General features: G+C 41.8%; 1 protein-coding gene and 1 long non-coding RNA gene across 2 annotated transcripts in view; both read right to left on the reverse strand.

The window, feature by feature from the left end:
• Nucleotides 1-10,155, reverse strand: part of LOC115219908 (drebrin-like protein A) — a 74,679-nt gene extending 64,524 nt beyond the window's left edge. The window contains exon 1 of the mRNA XM_029790218.2: nucleotides 10,005-10,155. Within this exon, the coding sequence (XP_029646078.2) occupies nucleotides 10,005-10,150 (146 nt within the window). The 5' untranslated portion in view covers nucleotides 10,151-10,155. The remainder of the gene's footprint in view (nucleotides 1-10,004) is intronic.
• On the reverse strand, nucleotides 1,600-6,205 carry LOC118766335. Its single transcript, XR_005002269.1, has 3 exons — nucleotides 6,066-6,205; nucleotides 2,723-2,726; nucleotides 1,600-1,609 (listed from the first exon to the last, which is right to left on the reverse strand). It is a non-coding gene; the product is annotated as an uncharacterized LOC118766335 (long non-coding RNA).
• Nucleotides 10,156-18,373: the final 8,218 nt, after the last annotated feature.

Below are 18,373 nucleotides of genomic sequence, written 5' to 3' on the forward strand. Positions count from 1 at the left end.
GCAGCCCCGTAAAGGGCCAGGGTACTGATTTTTCCCCCCTGATTATATACTCCTTTACTCTTTTATTTGTTCCAGTCATTTAACTGTGGCCATGCTGGAGTACTGCTTTAGTCGAGCAAATCGACCCCAGGACTTATTCTTTGGAAGCCTAGTACTTATTCTATCAGCCTCTTTTGCTGAATCACTAAATTACAGGGATGTAAATACACCAGCATCGGTTGTCAAGCGATGGTGGGGAGACAGACACTGACACACACATTATATATATATATATATATATATAAATATGTATAAAAATACAAAATGGGACAAGAATGCAAAACATTCAAATAGACGACACAAAAAAACCGACGGGTCATTCGAAGCCTCTAATCTTCAGTCAAAAACCGGATCATCCTCGCAATTTCGGCTGATATATATATATATATATATATATATACGATGGGCTTCTTTCAGTTTCTGTCTACCAAATCCATTCACAAGGCTTTGGTCGGCCCGAGGCTATAGTAGAAGACACTTGCCCAAAGTGCCATGCAGTGGCACTGAACCAGGGACCATGTGGTTGGTAAGCAAGCTACTTACCACTCAGCCACTCCTGCGCCTATGTTATATTATATTTGAACTTCTACTTGTTTCAGTCACTGGACCCCAAGCATGCTGGGACACCACCCCGACAAGTTTTAGGGAAATGCAAACCCAGAACTTGTCTTAAATTCTACTGATTCTGACAATCCAAAGTAACGTAAACACTTTAGCGTTCAGATTCATCAGCCAAACGTAATGCTTATTCATTCACATTGTTTTGAAGTAATCATGCGTTGTCTCATAGCTTCAACATTGCGATGATGTGACTGTTTATTTTCACAATTACACTGTAGGACAGGTGTGAGACAGGTAGCACGTTTGGGCTGCATATGGCCAGTGTGAGTGCTAAAGGTTTAACCCTTTAGCATTTAAACCGGCCATATCCGGCCAAAAGTATTCTGCCTGTTTTATGTTCAAACTGGCCAGATCTGGTCTCACACACCAACCCTACAATATCGTTTTAAAAATTAACAGCTACCACATCAAAATCTCAAAGCTACAAGATAATGCATGATTAGTTCAAAGCAATGTGGATGAAGAAGCATTAATTTTGGCAGAATAATGCGAACACTAAAGGGTTAAACTACCTTCTCCTCCCCTTCATCAATCTCTACAGCAGGGGTAGGCGAACCAGGGTAAGTTATCCCAAGTGAGGTAAAAATGAAATTCTTGGGGGTAATGAGGAATCATTTGACATAGGTAAAATTATATTAAAAAAACATGTGGTTGGCGTTAGGAAGGGCATCCAGCTGTAGAAACACTGCCAGATCAGACTGGAGCCTGGTGCAGCCTTCTGGCTTCCCAGATCCCCGGTTGAACCGTCCAACCCATGCTAGCTAGCATGGAGAACGGATGTTAAACAATGATGATGATGATGTTCCTTGTTATGACGGAAATTTTTCTTCTGGCAACAATGCATCTGTCCAATATAAGGAACATGTTTAGGAGTCATCACACCACTTTGAACTACAAACAATGTGGTTACTAAAGCGCTGTCTGTCAGCTGTCTGTCATCCACCTTGACCTTATTTTTTGACACGTTTTTGCTTTGTTTAAGGAGTTATTCAATTCAACCCTTTAACAAAATTGACTGCCCCTAAAACTGTATCCAAATTGCTCTGGCAACAAAATGCCCCAATTTTGATATAATTGCAATAAAATTGAAACAACATTTCTCCAAAACGTGAAGTGAAAATGTTTCTAGAAAAATCCAGTTTCATAATGCAGATGTTAAATTTTATCATGTTTGCTTTATACTTTTTTGTGTTTATAATTGTATTCTCCGTATAAATAGATCCAATAAACCTTGAATTCAAAGAATCTACGATTTCCTTCCTTCCAAATCAAGGGGGTAATGTCTGCGTAGAGAAATATATTTTGGGGTAATTGGGTAAAAAAGTTGCCGACTATTGCGCTACAGTATTAAAATTATTTTTGAAAAGTGGAAGGATTCCATCTCCAGTGGATGATATAAGCTCTTAGATAATTCTAGTAAGACAAGATGGAGTGGGCATGGCTGGAACGCCATAGTTTGCTCAATAAGAGTTGGTCTCTGACAACAACAACGGCACAAGGCCAAGAAGTTATTTTTGCTTGACATGTGGTGGTTGTTGTGCTGGTGGGAGTAGAGTGAGATTACATGCTTATGTGATTGGGCGGGGGGTGGGGGAAGAAGTTACATGTTTACATGGGGTGGTGGTGTTAGAGAGAGAGGTTACGATGATCCAGGAAGTTGACCTCTCAGCAAGATGAAATGGGTGGGTGGGGTGGGGGGTGTTGTCTATCCGATGGCCCGGTGTTGTTTCTTTCTTCCACCGAAAGAAACGAACCCAAGAAATAAACCTCCTTTAGTAGATACAGAGAATAAAGAAGTCACAGATAACAAAAAAAAAAAAAAAAAAAAATCTTAAGAAAAATAATGAAGATGACTTAAAAATGTAAAAGATTATCAAGAAGACCGGGGAGTAAGAATTTTATCTTCCAATGGCAGCGCAGAGAAGCGTGGGAGAGAACAAAGTGTAGAATTCAGGGGCAAAAATAGAACACACACACACATATATATATATTTATATGTGACATAACTAGTTTGATGCTTATCATCCCCGCCAACACTGAAGCCCCATAAGTTTCTGAAAACTATACTATTTAAATGAAAAATTTTTTGCAGACATATTTTTCAGATGATGTAGTGTACAATTAGGTCAATAAAAATTACTTAGAAAATGAAAAAAAAATGATAATAATGAAAATATATATAAATTTTGGTGGCATTTCGGACCACCTCCCTCAGGATAGGGCGGAGTGACTGATGCAAAACTGTACAGAAACATCTATTTATAATTTTTAATAGCATAATCGTAATATTTCAGCCTGTAAAATGTACCTTTGCAAAATATTACTTAAAAAAATATGAATTTTTAAGAAAGTTACAAGGAAATTTGGAAATTTTCTTAAAAGTGCATAAGAAGTGGAGCAACAAACTGTAGGTGTATGTGAGTGAATGTACATATGTACTGTTTATATATCATCATCATCATCATTTAGCGTCCGCTTTCCATGCTAGCATGGGTTGGACAGTTCAACTGGGGTCTGTGAAGCCAGAAGGCTGCATCAGGCCCAGTCTGATCTGGCAGTGTTTCTACGGCTCGATGCCCTTCCTAACGCCAACCACTCCGTGAGTGTAGTGGGTGCTTTTTACGTGCCACAAGTATATATATATATATCTATATATATACGTGTGCATATATGTGTGTGTGTATATATATATATATATATCTATATATATATATATATGGTGGCTGTGTGGTAAGAAGCTTGCTTCCCAACCAAATGGTTCTGGTTTCAGTCCCACTGTATGACACCAAGGGCAAGAGCCTTCTGCTATAGTCACAGGACAACCAAAACCTTGTGAGTGGATTTAGTAGACAGAAACTCAAAGAAGCTTGTCATGTGTGTGTGTGTGTGTGTGTCTTGGTATGTGTTTGTTCCCCAACCATCACTTGAAAATCGGATGTTGGTGTGTTTGGCAAAAGTGACCAATAGAATAAGTACAAGGCTTAAGAAATAAGTCCTGGGGATCAATTTGTTCAACTAAAACCCTTCAAGATGGTGCTCTAGCATGGTCACAGTCAAATTACTAAAACTAGTAAAAGAATAAAAGGAGATCATCGTCATCGTCGTTTAACGTCCGTTCTCCATGCTAGCATGGGTTGGACGGTTCGACCAGGGATCTGGGAAGCCAGAAGGCTGCACCAGGCTCCAGTCTAATCTGGCAATGTTTCTACAGCTGGATGCCCTTCCTAACGCCAACCAACCAATATATATATAAACATATACACGTGTAAACATATATGCATAATATACACATATATGCATGCACAAAGTGTGTTGTGCAATATATATTAAAAAAAAAAACCTTTGATATATATCTTAAGATTTACATACAAATTTGTAAAATGTAATCTGTACAAAAATACTCATGGAAATGATGAAGAAATATGGTCTTAATTATGAGCAATCTCATAAGGATAATTGCTTTCAAGACTAGGCACAAAGCCCTATTTATTTTAGGTGGAAACGGCTGAGGCATAGTTAATTAAAATACCTCCAGTAATTGACTGCAGCAGTGTTTTATTGAGATCCATCTTCCTGAAATGGTGACAGTTCCAGTTTGTGTTCAAAATCCAGCTGGGAGTTTAAACACAAAATGCAACTGAACAGCAAAAGGAACTCTGTTCCATAAATCTCCAACAAATAATAATCCTTTCTGCTGACCCTAAAAGGATGAAAGGCAAAGTCAACCCCGGTGGCATTTGAACTCAGAACACGAAGATAGATGAAATGCTGCTAAGCATTTCGTCCGGTGTGCTAATGATTCTGCCAGCTCGCCAATTAATAGTAATGCTTTCTGCTATAGGACTGAAATTTTCAGCCTATGGGTACGAGGTGTGGAATTTGGGGAATTCAGGGGAAGAGGATAATTGATTACAACCACCCCAGTGCTCCACTGGTACTTATTTTTATTGACCCTGATAGGGCGATAGGTAAAGCCGACATTAGCACAATTTGAACTCAGAATGTATACAGTCAGAAGAAATGCCAACAAAGTGTTTTTATTTATTTCTTTATTGCCCACAAGGGGCTAAACATAGAGGGGACAAACAAGGACAGACAAAGGGATTAAGTTGACCTCGACGGAATTTGAACTCAGAAAGTAACGGCAGACGAAATACCTATTTCTTTACTACCCACAAGGGGCTAAACATAGAGGGAACAAACAAGGACAGACAAAGGGATTAAGTTGACCTTGACGAAATTTGAACTCAGAAAGTAACGGCAGACGAAATACCTATTTCTTTACTACCCACAAGGGGCTAAACACAGAGAGAACAAACAAGGACAGACAAATGGATTAAGTCGATTATATCGACCCCAGTGCGTAACTGGTGCTTATTTAATGACCCCGAAAGGATGAAAGGCAAAGTCGACCTCAGCTCAATCTGAACTAAGAACATAGCGGCAGACAAAATACCGCTAAGCATTTCGCCCGGAGTTTCTGCCAGCTCGCCGTCTTCAAAGCATTTTCTCTAGTGTGCTAACAATTCTACCATCTCGTAACCATAATAATAATCCTTTCTACAATAGGCACAAGGCCTGAAATTTGGGGGGAAGTGAGATAGTCCATTACATCGACCTCAGTGTACAACTGGTACTCATTTCATCGACCACAAAAGGATGAAAGGTGAAGTTGACCTCGGCAGAATTTGAATTCAGAACGTGAAAATGGACGGAATACCGATAAGCATTTCATCCAGTGGGCTAACACGAGCTGGCAGAAACGTCAGTACGCCGGGCGAAATGCTTAGCAGTATTTCGTCTGCTGCTACATTCTGAGTTCAAATTCCGCCAAGGTCGACTTTGCCTTTCATCCTTTCGAGGTCGATAAATTAAGTACCAGTTATGCACTGGGGTCGATGTAATTGACTTAATCTGTTTGTCTGTCCTTGTTTGTCCCCTCTGTGTTTAGCTCCTTGTGAGTAGTAAAGAAATATATATTTCGTCTACCGCTACATTCTGAGTTCAAATTCCGCCGAGGTCGACGTTGCCTTTCGTCCTTTCGGGATCGATTAAATAAGTACCAGAAAATCACTGGGGTCGATATAATCGACTCAATCCCCTTGTCTGTCCTTGTTTGTCCCCTCTATGTTTAGCCCACTGTGGGCAATAAAGAAATAAATAATAATGATGATAATAATGGTTTTAAAGTTTAGCACAAGGTCAGCAAGTTTTTTTGGGATGGGATGGTTAAGTCGAATACATTGGCCCCAGTGCTCAGCTGATACTAATTTTATTGACACTGAGAGAAGGAAAGGCAAAGTTGACTGTGGCTGAATTTGAACACAGTAAAGACGGACATGCCACTAAGTATTTTGCCTGGCATGTGAAAGATTCTGCCAGCTCATCGCCCTACTAATAACAACAATAATAAGAGCACTTAGAGAGCGCAAACTTCTGCCAAGGTAACACCAATGTTCTTTCAATGATTAGCCGGAGATGATTTTTAAAATGGGAATATCTGAAATAAACTCGACTGCTCTCATAAACGAGAATACTAAAAATGAAACTGACTGCTCTCAAGTAAAAGAAAACAGGAAAAATGATCCAGAATCCTTGTCCAGTAACAGATCAAGGCCAAAATCTCATCAGTTCGTGCCAGTCATGAGGCCAAACATCCCTGAAAGTTTCATCTGAATCCACTCAACAGTTCTTGAGATATCTTGTCCACGGACATACAAACACAACTAAAAACAATACCTTCACCTTTGTTTAAGGCAGAGGTAATAATAATAATAATGATTTCTTTATTGACCACAGAGTGTTTCAACTGTGCAAAATGAATAAGACGGAAGATAGTGCCAACTAATGTTGACTCCTTGGGGACAGTACAAGAAGGCATCATGAAGAATATAAAGGAAATGGGAAAAGTGTGTCCAGAAGAGCTTTTACAAAAGGTTTGTCTTCTTGGTACAGCCAGAATCACCAGAAAAATATTAGATAGTTAAAAATGAAAAAAAAAAAGAGAGCATGGTACCGTAGGCTTCAGGTAACAATCCTGCTATTCATACAAGATTCCATAAATCCCAACAAAACCAGAGTTAAAATAATAATCCATTCTGTTTTAGCAGTATTTCGTCTGACTTTACATTCTGAGTTCAAATTCCGCCGAGGTCGACTTTGCCTTTCATCCTTTCGGGGGTCGATAACTTTAGTACCAGTTGTGTACTGGGGTCGATCTAATGACTGGCCCCGCTCCCCAAAAACTTCAGGCCCTGTGCCTAGAGTAGAAAAGAATCATCATTTCTGTTAAATGCACAAGGCCTGAAATTTGGGGGCGGTAGGATTCGACCCCAGTGTTATTGACTCCGAAAGGATGAAAAGCAAGATCGGTCTTAGCAGAATTTGAACTCAGAACGTAAAGACAGGCAAAATGTCACTAAGCATTTTGCCTGGTGTGCTTATTCAGCCAGCCTGCCACCTTAATAATAATAATAATAATGCCCTGATACAGTACCAGACAGTGGCTCTCATGGCTCCTGATCTTATCTGATTGGAAGTGTTATCATGTACATTGTTTTATCTTGGTATAAAAGATGGGCTACAGCAAATATTCTGCTCAATACCAGAGATTTGTTTGCCAGTTGTTTGACCGTAACCAGTTGACCATGTCCCTTTGTGGCTAACGATATGTGCATCACTGATCATGAGCAAAAGTAGTGAGAAGCATTATAGCCGTGTGTTGAGAGGGATTCTTTGGGGTTTGGATAATTCACCTTTGGAAGCATGGGTGGTTCACTCAACATTCTTAAACCACCCTTATTCAGAGACCTTTTGAGCACGATGGGCTACTCGACCAGAAGAAAATTCTACTGGGCCCCACCTGCAAGGTCATGCGCTGTTTATCTTGATATGAGATCACCATGTCGTACACATATGGTTGTGATGCATGTGCCTGGTGTACCCTTATCAGACGGGTAGTCATGATGGGTATACTGGGCTTCATATATTTTACCCCAGTGTCACTTTGATGGCATGCACTGCTCTCTCACTCAATAATAATAATAAATAATAATGATAATTGCAAGGACATGCGCTGTTTATCTTGATATGAGATCACCATGTCGTACATATATGGTTGTGATGCATGTGCCTGGTGTACCCTTATCAGATGGGTAGTCATGATAGGTATACTGGACTTCGTATATTTTACCCCAGTGTCACTTTGATGGCATGCACTGCTCTCTCACTCAATAATAATAATCCTTTCTATTATAGACACAAGACCTGAAATTTGGGGGAAGTCTTGTACTTATTTTATTGATCCCCAAATGATGAAAGGCAAAGTCAACCTGGACGGCCGGATGAAATGTTGCTAAGCATTTTATCTGGCATACCACAAGAGCAGAGCAAAGGAGTAGGACAAAACAAACAAAAAAAAAACAGGCATGTTTTTCACATCACATAAAAAGAAAACGAAATCAATGTCAACAAAGACAGCCTTGGCCTACGCATCAGGGGTGAGGGGGCAATAACTCAGACATTTCAGGGTACATCTCATACAAGCATAGTACCCTGATTACTCAGAGGGTATCACAGCTATAATTGCCGTCAATCAGTTTCTCTTGCCTTTCACCAATTGAGGAAGATATTCATTTACTTGTTTCAGTCATTTGACTCCGGCCATGCTGGAGCACCACCTTTTTGGAGTTTTTTTTTTCTTTTTTGGGATAGCTGTTTCTTGATGTTCCAATATTTTATAGGAAAAGTAATGGGGTAACGATCTTACTCCCTAGTGTATTACTGTGTTAAATAGAACGGAAATTACGATTGAGAGCGAGAGAGAAAAGTAAGTAAGAAAGAAAGGAAGACAGGAAGAGAAAAAAGGAGGAAGGAAGAAGGAAAGAAAAAGAAATGGAGAGAGAGAAAGAAAATAAGAAAATTTCAAAATTCCAATTTTTTTTTCCAATTATTTCAAGGGACAGCTGCTATTCGAAGAGTCGGCTTTTTCCAAATCACAAGACCTACCCCAAGATATTGGAGACAGACAAGTGAAAAGACGAAATATAACGGAAGCAACGAGAAATAACTAAGGTGGGGGGTTATAACGGGTGAGAAAAAAAAAATGGGTGGAGTGGAGAGCAACAGCAATAATGATTATTAGTAATGGTAATTAATAATAAAAAATAAACCGGAATAGGTATGAGGAAATGGTTTTTGGCACACACGAGCGATTGAAAAGAATTCATTACACACACACATACATACGTGTGTGTGTATGTGAGAGAGAGAGAGAGAGGTTACTAATAAGTAGAAATGTGTGAATGTAGAAATAGAGATGTTCTATACTGAAGAGAGAGAGCGTGCATAATATATATATATTATATATATATATATATATATATATATATATATATATATATATATAGAGAGAGAGAGAGAGAGAGAGAGAGAGAGAGAGAGATACATATATATATATATATATTATATATATATATATATATATATATATATATATACAGATATACCATACATATATATATACATGTACATACACATATATATATACATATGTATAAATATATATATACACACACATATATATATACACATATATACATATACACACATATATATATACACACACATATATATACACATATACATATATGTACACATATTTATACACACATATATATACACACACACATATATATATATATACACACACACACATATATATATATACACACACATATACACAGATATATACATATATTTATACACACACATATATAGTGAGAGAGAGAATTATCAATTAGTGGAAAGAAATTGATATTTCATTTTCAATTCATACGCATGTCCCGCAAATGAGTTTCAAAAGCGACAATGTGTGAAGGGTGGGTGTATGCAGAAGAGAAAAGCGCCTACAGTCAATACAAGGACTGGTTGTTGTTATGTTTCTCGAACCCGGAAGAACTCTGGAAGAGAACAGCACTTCACTGAGAAACGGAAAAAGAATTAAGTTAACTGAGGCAAAAATATTTCCACCAGTTCTACGGGGCACACCGCTTTTATAAGCCATATATACATATTATATATATATATCATATATTCTTTATTAGCTATTCACCAGCCCTGAAATCAAAGTCCGAATCAGTCCGTCGGTAGAATTCGGTTTTTGACAGCTAAAGTTCAGGTTTACCCTATTATTATCCTAGCAGCACAATTTAGCGCACGCACATCTTATACACGCACAGACACCCACACGTACGCATTGCCTTTAAATGTTATAAATATTATGAATAATAGAGAAAGAACTGAAGGAAGGAAAGAGAAATGTTCTCTCTTCCATGCAAACTAACCAGTTGGTGTTGGTTTTATCGTCTGCGACGTCCCTGTAGGCTTCTAGTAACGAATCCCGGTTGGTAGAGAGATCTATCGCCATGTTTACTACTACAAAGGCATGAGGAGTGTGCGTGTGTTCTACGTCATTGATATGTGTGTACATAAAACATTGCAGAAGATAGGAGTGTATTTGGTGTGTGAAACGTCACTGAAGTATGAGTTTTACGTGGGCGTAAGTATAAACGTTAGAGAGGATAGGCTTTCATTGTTTGGATGTATAATTCGTACATGCTGCACCGACCGGTCTTTTCACCTGGCTTCCGTATATCTGGAATTTCCAGAAATACTGTGTAATATCATGCAGTATATCGTACCTTGTACTGAGGAAACAGACCCAGTTTTTGAAGTTGCTTAATTTGCACACGGTGTGTTAAAAATAGTTTTGTATTAAACATACCCTGCTTCAAAAGCGTATTAATTTGTACCTGCATCTGTTAAAGAAATTGATGGTCTTAACCTTTACCTTCAAATAATTTTAACCCTTTAGACATTATACTGTATACGCGTCACAGTATGATATATCTTAAGAATTTTAAGTGGATTAATAAATATCAAACAGACCATTTATAGAAAGCAATTAATCCGAAACTGTTAAATACAGTTTTGGTTCTTTACTTTTCTTAGTTTATTTTAAATTCTAAGTTTATATTTCAACTCTCTTGAAAACCGGAAAATCCAGAAATCCGGAATACTTTCGGTCCCAAGCTTGCCAGATATTTGGTCAAGTAATACTATATATATATATATATATATATATATATATAAACAAATATTGGAGGGTGGCTTCGGGTGTTGCTGTATATAGATTACAGAGTACGGTGGGGACAGTTAAGTGCGGTGTCTGTGTAGAACGTCATTGATGTGTGTGTCTATAAACATACAAAATAGAGTGGGAGTCTACTGTTTGTGTACTATGTCACTCATATGTGTGTAATTAACTGTTTTCGTAGAAGTACAAGGTCAGAAATTTTGCGGTGGGTGTAGACTAATTTATATCGTCTCCAGCAGTAGACTGGTAGTTTAAAGTGTGTATGTGTGACGCACAGAAGTGGCAGTGCGGTAAGAAGTTTGCTTCCTAACCACAGGGTTGCGAGTTCAATCCACCTCCATGACACCTTGATCAGGTGTCTTCTGGGGCGACTAAAGCCTTGTGAGTGGATTTAGTACACGTATTTCTTTACTACCCACGAGGGGCTAAACACAGAGGGGACAAACAAGGACAGACAAACAAATTAAGTCGATCACATCGAACCAGTGCGAAACTGGTACTTTATTTATCGACCCCGAGAGGATGAAAGGCAAAGTCGACCTCGGCGGAATTTGAACTCAGAACGTAACGGCAGACGAAATACGGTTACGCATTTCGCCCGGCGTGCTAACGATTCTGCCAGCTCGGAAAGCGAAAAAAGCCGGTCGTATATATATATGGGTGTGTGGTAAGTAGATTGCTTACCAGCCACATGGTTCCGGGTTCATTCTGGTTGTCTGTCTGTATGTCTCCCACTGCCGCTTGACGACCGGCGTGTTTACACCCTCATAACCTAATGGTTTCGGCCAAATAGACTGACAGAATAAGTACTCGGCTTTAAAAGTAAAGAATGTATCTGGGGGATGATGGGGGCGATTCATTCGACTTCAAAAAATTTTCTTCAAGGTGGTGTTCCAGCATGGCCGCAGTCAAATAACCGAAACAAGTAAAAGATATGAGATAAAGGTGAGTGGAAACCATACCTACACAAACGTGCCCTCTCCCGACTTTATTTCCTCGCAACTTTCACAATGCTCTTTACTCCTTTACTTGTTTCAGTCATTTGACTGCGGCCATGCTGGAGCACCACCTTTAGTCGAGCATATCGACCCCAGGACTTATTCTTTGGAAGCCTTGTACTTACTCTGTCGGTGTCTTTTGCCGAACCGCTAGGTTACGGGAACGTAAACACACCAGCATTGGTTGTCAATTGGTTGGCGGCGGGGGGGGGGGACAAACACAGACAGATAGACACAGACACATATATACATATACATATATACGACAGGCTTCTTTTCAGTTTCCGTCTACCAAATCCACTCACAAGGCTTTGGTCGACCCGAGGCTATAGTAGAAGACACTTGCCCAAGGTGCCACGCAGTGGGACTGAACCTGGAACCATGTGGTTGGTAAGCAAGCTACTTACCACACAGCCACTCCTGCACCTATAACGGATATTTAATTATGAAATTGTCAACAAATACCTTTCTGACGGTGTAGATTCCAATTATATGGGAATTTAGTGTGTGTGAGTGAGAGGGGAATGCAAAATAGTGAACCTGCACACCTACATACTGATACTCCTCATATATATCTACAGGGGAGGCGCAATGGCCCAGTGGTTAGGGCAGCGGACTCGCGGTCATAGGATCGCGGTTTCGATTCCTAGACCGGGCGTTGTGAGTGTTTATTGAGCGAAAACACCTAAAGCTCCACGAAGCTCCGGCAGGGGATGGTGGTGATCCCTGCTGTACTCTTTCACCACAACTTTCTCTCACTCTTACTTCCTGTTTCTGTTGTACCTGTATTTCAAAGGGCCGGCCTTGTCACTCTGTGTGTCACGCTGAATATCCCCGAGAACTACATTAAGGGTGCACGTGTCTGTGGAGTGCTCAGCCACTTACACGTTAATTTCACGAGCAGGCTGTTCCGTTGATTCGGATCAACCGGAGCCCTCGTCGTCGTAACCCTTTCCGAAAGAAAGATGGTGGATGATGTACTCAATGGATTCAGCTGATAGGCGAATCCGTCCTATTCAAACGGACAAGAAGTTGGAAAATTACAGACCAGACATAACATTTATAGATAAGGAAAAGTGAAGTTGCTTACTTATCGACCTCACATACTCATTTGATTTTAGGGTTTTAAGAAAGAGGAAGAAAAACCAAAAGAATGCAGTCCCTTAAAATTTAAAATAGGAAGAGTTTGGAGCAGTGCTTTTCAAACTTTTTGCTGGAGCGGAACCCCAAGGAAACATTCCACTGGCTCGAGGAACCCCTGTGCAATAATTTAATAGTTTTTATGCACACATATCTGCACAGGGGACTTAAAAATTACTGCCGATTTTAGCAGTTTTGTAACTTCTTGCGGAACCCCTGCACTGTACTGGCGGAACCCTAGTTGAAAACCACTGGTCTGGAGCATGCGAACAATAAAGGTCGTGCCTATAATTATTGATGCGCTGGGAAGAGTAAGCAAAAATATAGACAAATGGCCGAAGGAGACTGAAATAGAATGCCCGGTAAATATCCTACAGAAAATTTTTCTCTTAGGGACTGCAAGGATTATCATGAGGGTTTTAAGCACTTTAAACGCTGCCGAAAATGTGTGGATACTTAAGGTTACAGGTAGTAACCCGCTACCCACATACATCCTACCATGAACAAGACCGACCTCAAGCCAAACCGAAATAATAATAATAATAATAATAATAATAATAATAATAATATAATAATAATAATAGTAATAATAATAATAATAATAATAATAATAAATGCCCTGATGCAGTACCAGGCAGTGGCTCTCATGGCTTCTGATCTTAACTGATTGGAAGTGATCATGTACATTGTTTTGTCTTGGTATAAAAGATGGGCTACAGCAAATATTTGCTCAATACCACAGATTTGCTTGTCAGTTGTTTGACCTTAACCAGTTGAGCATGTCCCTTAGTGGCTGACGATGTGTGCATCTCTGATCACGAGCAGAAGTAGTGGGGGATAATCATAGCCATGTGTGAGAGAAGGATTCTTTGGAGCTTGAATAATTCACCTCTGGAAACATGGGTGGTTCTTTCAACATCCTTAAACAACTCTTATTCAGGGACCTTTTGAGCGGGATGGGCAACTCAACCAGATGAAAATTCTAACTGGGCCCCACCTGCAAGGTCATGTGCTGTTTGTCTTGATATGAGATCACCATGTCGCGCACATATGGTTGTGATGCATGTGCCTGGTGTACCTTTATCAGACGGGTAGTCATGATGGGTATACTGGGCTTCATATATTTTACCCCAGTGTCACTTTGATGGCATGCACTGCTCTCTCACTCAATAATAATAATAAATAATAATGATAATTGCAAGGACATGCGCTGTTTATCTTGATATGAGATCACCATGTCGCACACATATGGTTGTGATGCATGTGCCTGGTGTACCTTTATCAGACGGGTAGTCATGATGGGTATATTGGGCTTCGTATATTTCACCCCAGTGTCACTTTGATGGCATGAACTGCTCTCTCACTCAATAATAATAATAATAATAATAATAGTAATAATAATAATAATAATTAATTCTTTTTATTGGCCACAAGGGCTGACAAATATGATTGGAAAACATAAAGGGACAAAACAGGACGAAATGTTACAAAAGGTTTTGTCCGTTTGTGAAAAAAAAACGAGTAAAAAGCAGTATAACAATCAAAAATTTTAACAACGAAAAACTCCCAATAGAGGAGACGCTTCGAAAAAAAAAAAAAGAAAAGGTCTCACGTGGAAAACCCCATAAAAGCCACGGGAGCCTGGTCAAAAGGGGGGGAGGAGAGAGCCCCTTTCTCCTTTTATAATACCTTTTTCAATTACTGGCGAAACCTCAGAATTGGTCCATTTATACTGGCCATTCTGGCACAATTCACCCATATTTCAGATAACTTGCTACCAGACAGCGCTCTCCTCTCTAACCTCATCTTCCTTTTCAAGTGAAACTTGAAAAAGTTGATGAGGCCTTGACCAAAGAGGAAAGTGTCTGACTTTAGCCCTTTCAAACGGGTCCACCATACAACCTCTTTCGCCACTAGGCACAGGAAAACGGCCTTGCCCTCCTTGTTAAAGGAGGTCGGCGGGGCAATCTTCACTATGGATTCAGCTGATAGCCGGATCGTCCTATACGTGACAGTAGCTGTTCGACATAAACCCATAGTTCAGCAATACTCGGGCACTGGACGAGTGCGTGCAGAACGGTTTCGTCGTCCTGGCAACACCTCGGGCAGGCCCGGCTGACGGCACTTCCGTGCCGGTAGAGTTTATCTCGAACAGGCAGAGCTCCTCGGTAGCACTGCCAGGCGAGGGACCTTTGGAAATTATCCATTGGCCCCGGCCCGAAAGTTCTTCCAAACAGACCGCTCAGTTCGTTATTATCAACGCCTAGAGTTTCCCCGAGAACGTCGTCGCATTTTTCCTCCACTAACCCTCTATAGAACGCTAGAGTGAAACTAAAACCGATCGCATTGCCCGCCTGGCGGAGGGCGGAGAGAGCTTGACGGCACTCGAGGTGCCAAGCGCCCTTTCTCGGTCTACGTTTGATCCAAGTCGCGTTTGACAAAAGACGACCACACTTGTTCACCGTCTAGGAAACGCTTGAGATGTAGTCTGAGCGCATGTTTGCGCATCAGTAACCACGGCATGCCAAGGCCTCCGTTCAGCGGTCGTTGACAGCAGATGGATCGCCTGACCAGTGGCACCTGACCCTTCCACAAAAAGTCGATGAGAAGGCGTACCAACTTGGCCAACCAGTGGTTGGGACAAGGGATGACGGTCAAGCGGTAATAGATGACGGATGCGATGTACGCATTCGTCACCTCCGCTCGACCTTTCAGGGACAGCTTCCTCTCGGCCCATTTCTGGGTGAGACGTGCCACCCTGCTCGTCACTTCTTCCCAGTTTTTATCCACCTGGAGGTCCGGACCGAACCGGACCCCGAGCAGTTTAACGGGTCCGTCTGTCCAGCGCCCTACGACGCTGTTGGACGGCATGGGCTTGCCTCTCCAGGTGCCCAGTTGCAAGCCCACGGACTTTTCCGCGTTAATCTTTTCCCCTGTCACCGCTTCGTACTGGTTTAGCGTCTCGCCAATCAGGTCAATGTGCCTGTGGCTCGACACCATCACGGTGACATCGTCGGCATAGGCAGACACGCTGTTTCCACCTCCTAGATCGCGCGGGATACCCCCCAAAGCCTCCAACTTGCGCAGTAATGGCTCGAGAGATAATACGTACAAGAGGGAGGATAGAGGGCATCCTTGGCGGACCGAACGCGAGATGTCAAACGGCTCTGAAAGGTGACCGTTCACCCGTATTACCGAGCAGATGTTGCTGTATAAAGCAGCGATCCACCTGCGGAAGACTGCACCGAAGCCGGCTGCCTTGAGAACAGCTGCCAGGTATCGATGGTCGACCCTATCGAAGGATTTACTCTGATCTAAATTGATCAAAGCCCCACCCGCGCCAGCATCGTTACCCAACCTCTCTATGGTGTAACGCATGAGATCGAGGTTATCGTGTATCGACCTGGTCAGCACGGCGCATGTCTGCGCCTTGCCAACCAGCTTGTCCACGACAAGCGCCAATCTCTTGGCTAACACCTTGGCCAAAATCTTCAGCTCTGCATTGAGCAGAGTGATGGGCCGAAAGTTGCCTATAATGTACCCCTTGTTTGAGTTCTTTCTCAGCAAAGCCACCACTCCTCGACAAACAAAAGCAGGAATTCTCCCGTTTTGCTGCCAGTTGCAGTAGACGTTTGCCAAGAGGCCCGCAAACAAGTCTGGCATTGACATGTAAAGCTCGTAGGGCAGACCATCCAAACCCGGCGATCTACCTCTCGTGCAACTCTTCATTGCTTCCTCCACTTCCCAGGCAGATATCGGCCTTTCGCAGCACTCCGCCTCGCTATCCGAGAGTTGCGGTAGGCCGTCCAGGTACACACCAAAGTCTGTACCATTGTCCGTTCCACCGCTCGTCCTAAACAGTTGAGCAAAGTGCAGCTGAAACACCGCACACATCTGCTTCGGTTCGGTAACCTCGCACTCGTTCTGGTTCACCAAAGACCGAATGGTCGCTTTGTTGCCTCGCTTCGCCTCCGCCACGCGGGCCCATCGAGCGGCCCTAGTCCCCTTCCCGCTTAGCGAACGTGCCTTAGCTCTGACAACGCAGCCTTTGTGTTTGGCGTCAAAGTGTTGGTCGAGGGCCAACCTTGCCGCCAACACGTCGGTCGTGATGCCAGTCTCAAGAGCCTCGTGTAGTTTCTTAACTAAATCCCGTTCTCTCTTCCTACGTTCAATAGCTAGAGTTTTACTAAACCTAATCGACTCTACTCTAATTGCTCTCTTGAGAGCAAACAACCAGTTGTTGTTGATGATTGCCCCCGTGAGCGCCCGCTTAACTAGTAAACTAATCCGGTCTCTGTAAGCTTTGCACGCCGTTAACGACGCGTTCAGGGTCCCTGTCTATGTAGCCCATCTAAGTCCGTTCTGTGTGTGCGTGTCTTCTCGGATTTCGGCCATCCTCCATCCGATTGCGCTCAAATTTGATACCGACGGTATAAGGGCGTGTATAAGTCTTGAAAAAGTTGCAAAAATCGATTCCAGGTGAGAATGCGATCGATAAAGCCGTTTTTGTCCTGCTTTTCTTCCGTCAACCTGTACATAACTGCACCTTCCATTTTTTGTTGTTTTTGTACTGCTTAAAGGCACGTTTCTTTCCTGCCAATCTTACTGTTTAAACCATGTTTGTGTTCTCCCAGTCAACAGCCTTATCATTACTGGTACTTTAAACTCTTCGGTTGCATATTTGTGTGAATAAAATCCTTTTCTTTGGAATAGAAAAAAAGTCTATCTTTATTTCTTCTTTTGCTGGTGTCTCAAATTTAGGTTAAACCAGTGTTTCTCAAAGGGGTGGTCTATGGAACGGTCGTACAAGTTGTTTTGAGAAAATTTGGTTTAAATGTTTGACAACTCTGCACCGTCCATTGGACGGGGGGGGGGGCGTTTTGCTCTTTTCCTTATATGGGCATTACCCATTACAATAAATCTTGGCCTAACGGCGCTTAATGTTTGTCTTCGTACTCTGTACGCGTGGAGTCGCAATGGCCCAGTGGTTAGGGCAGCGGACTCGGGGTCATAGGATAGCGCTTTCGATTCCCAGACCGGGCGTTGTGAGTGTTTATTGAGCGAAAACACCTAAAAGCTCCACGAGGTTCCGGCAGGGGATGGTGGTGATCCCTGCTGTACTCTTTCACCACAACTTTCTCTCACTCTTACTTCCTGTTTCTGTTGTACCTGTATTTTAAAGGGCCGGTCTTGTCACTCTCTGTGTCACGCTGAATATCCCCGAGAACTACGTTAAGGGTACACGTGTCTGTGGAGTGCTCAGCCACTTACACGTTAATTTCACGAGCAGGCTGTTCCGTTGATTCGGATCAACCGGAACCCTCTTCGTCGTCGTAACCGACGGAATGCTTCCATCCACTCTGTACGTCCACTCTGTCGTTGTTTGTTCGTTCGATGATCTAACTCTCCAGAAATTTTA

This window comes from Octopus sinensis, linkage group LG15 (assembly GCF_006345805.1).
Source record: "Octopus sinensis linkage group LG15, ASM634580v1, whole genome shotgun sequence".
NCBI classification, from domain to species: domain Eukaryota; kingdom Metazoa; phylum Mollusca; class Cephalopoda; order Octopoda; family Octopodidae; genus Octopus; species Octopus sinensis.